Source organism: Dendroctonus ponderosae, unplaced genomic scaffold (genome assembly GCF_020466585.1).
Source record: "Dendroctonus ponderosae isolate FM_Combo_2020 unplaced genomic scaffold, Dpon_F_20191213v2 Dpon_F_20191213_3, whole genome shotgun sequence".
Lineage (NCBI taxonomy): Eukaryota > Metazoa > Arthropoda > Insecta > Coleoptera > Curculionidae > Dendroctonus > Dendroctonus ponderosae.
Window position 1 is genome coordinate 12,831,452 of NW_026018508.1, and position 1,605 is coordinate 12,833,056.

The 1,605-nt window shown below is 43.4% G+C and overlaps 1 protein-coding gene across 1 annotated transcript in view; it reads right to left on the reverse strand.

The window, feature by feature from the left end:
- The window catches only part of LOC109537264 (diacylglycerol kinase eta), a gene marked incomplete in the record, with an annotated part of 65,005 nt that overhangs the window by 9,304 nt on the left and 54,096 nt on the right, over positions 1-1,605 (reverse strand). Inside the window, 3 exon segments of the mRNA XM_048665266.1 lie at positions 714-955; positions 1,010-1,219; positions 1,279-1,573. Of these exon segments, the coding sequence (XP_048521223.1) occupies positions 714-955; positions 1,010-1,219; positions 1,279-1,573 (747 nt within the window).

Sequence of the window (1,605 nt, forward strand, 5' to 3'; positions counted from 1 at the left end):
TATTATAAACCTTATTAAAACAGACACTTATTTTGTTCAGCGAATCCAAAAATGCAATAATATACAGGACATTCCATTTAAAAATACCTTTAGAGCCTTTGGGACACCCCGTACATTACAAAAATATTTTTAAAATGTGCGCTCGGTAAGCGTCGGACAATTCATAAAATAATACTGTTTAAAAATCAAACGGTTTAGCCGCAAACTTCCGTGCCGTATAGCGTGAATAACTCTGTATATCTTACAGTTCTTTACAAACTGAGTGTCTAAAACACCTAACTTGTTGGTTACTTGAATTACTTTTTGTACATTTTGCAACTCTGCGTCGTTGCTCATACAACTCGGATGGAAAATCCACGTATGTACACGGCGAGTTTAACTCGACGGTTCTACATTTTAAATGCCCTTAATTTTTAAGCACACACAGCTTCTGATTGAGAAATTGAGAACCGTTTTATTGCGGGAGCAAGCAACAAAGCTTTTGCTTAAGGGACTAAATAATTGGATTGTCCAAGAAAATTAAAGCTACAATAAACGTAACGAAAAATAGGGCACTTTCCGATATTTCAGATGAAAATTGAGCATACAAGAACAGAAAACTGTATCAAAATTTGTATATTGTACTTTTTGTACCAATACTCATCATCGAAAAACCACCCTGCAGAATACTCATCAGCCAAAACAATAATAATTCCCCAAAACCGTCTACTTACTTTCTCGCTTTCTTTATCACTTTCCTTCTCCAGATCCTTGTCCATGGCTTCCTTCACAGTGGTGGCGGAGACGTTGGACAGCTCTTTGGCCAGCTTGTTGATGCTGGAAACGCTGCCTCTGTAGCTGGCCGAGAGGCTCTCAGCCTCCTCATGCAAGGTGCTCTGCCGCGACACGTTGGCCTCAGTTTTGGAGGTTTTGTTGGTGTTGCGCCGTTTAAACGAGCGTCGTGCGATGTCACTGCCTGAAAAAATGCTCATTATTGCTGATTCCAGCAGCAGATTTCGGCTGGTGGCACCTTCAACAAACTGGGCCAAGCTACAGTATCGTTGCGGCTGATTGTATCTATTGTCCAAGTAGACATGTTGGGACATGAAGGCTCTGTTCTCGAACCCGTATTGGTATTGGTCAGTATCCTCGGTTCTTGGCGCTCCCGGTGCCGACTTCCTTCGCATGTTGTTGCGCCTCTTTCGTTCCAGCGAGTCCTTTTTCACACTCAACTTCCGTTCTGAAATGACCAGAGTTTAAAAACAACCGTTTTGGTCAAATGCATGTAGGAGCAGTTACCTAGTTCTGTATGGAAGAGCGTTGTGTCGTCCGTATAGGTATCCGCCACGCTGTCCTGATCGTATCCGCAGAGGATTTCCCCAATCATGGAGCTGATGTCGTCCATTAAAGACTCACCTTGGACCACATCGGAGGTGGGGTAGGTGTCCGTCTCCGGAGAGTCGATGTGACAGATATGCCCATTAACGTCCTCACCATCGCTACCTTTTCTCGGCACGAAAGAGCCGCGTTCCATAATTTCGCTCGCGAAGCTCGTTTCGTCGTTGGATATTGCTGAGATGATGCTGGAGCATTCCTGGAAAAGTTAATGGTGAAAATTGTCAAAAA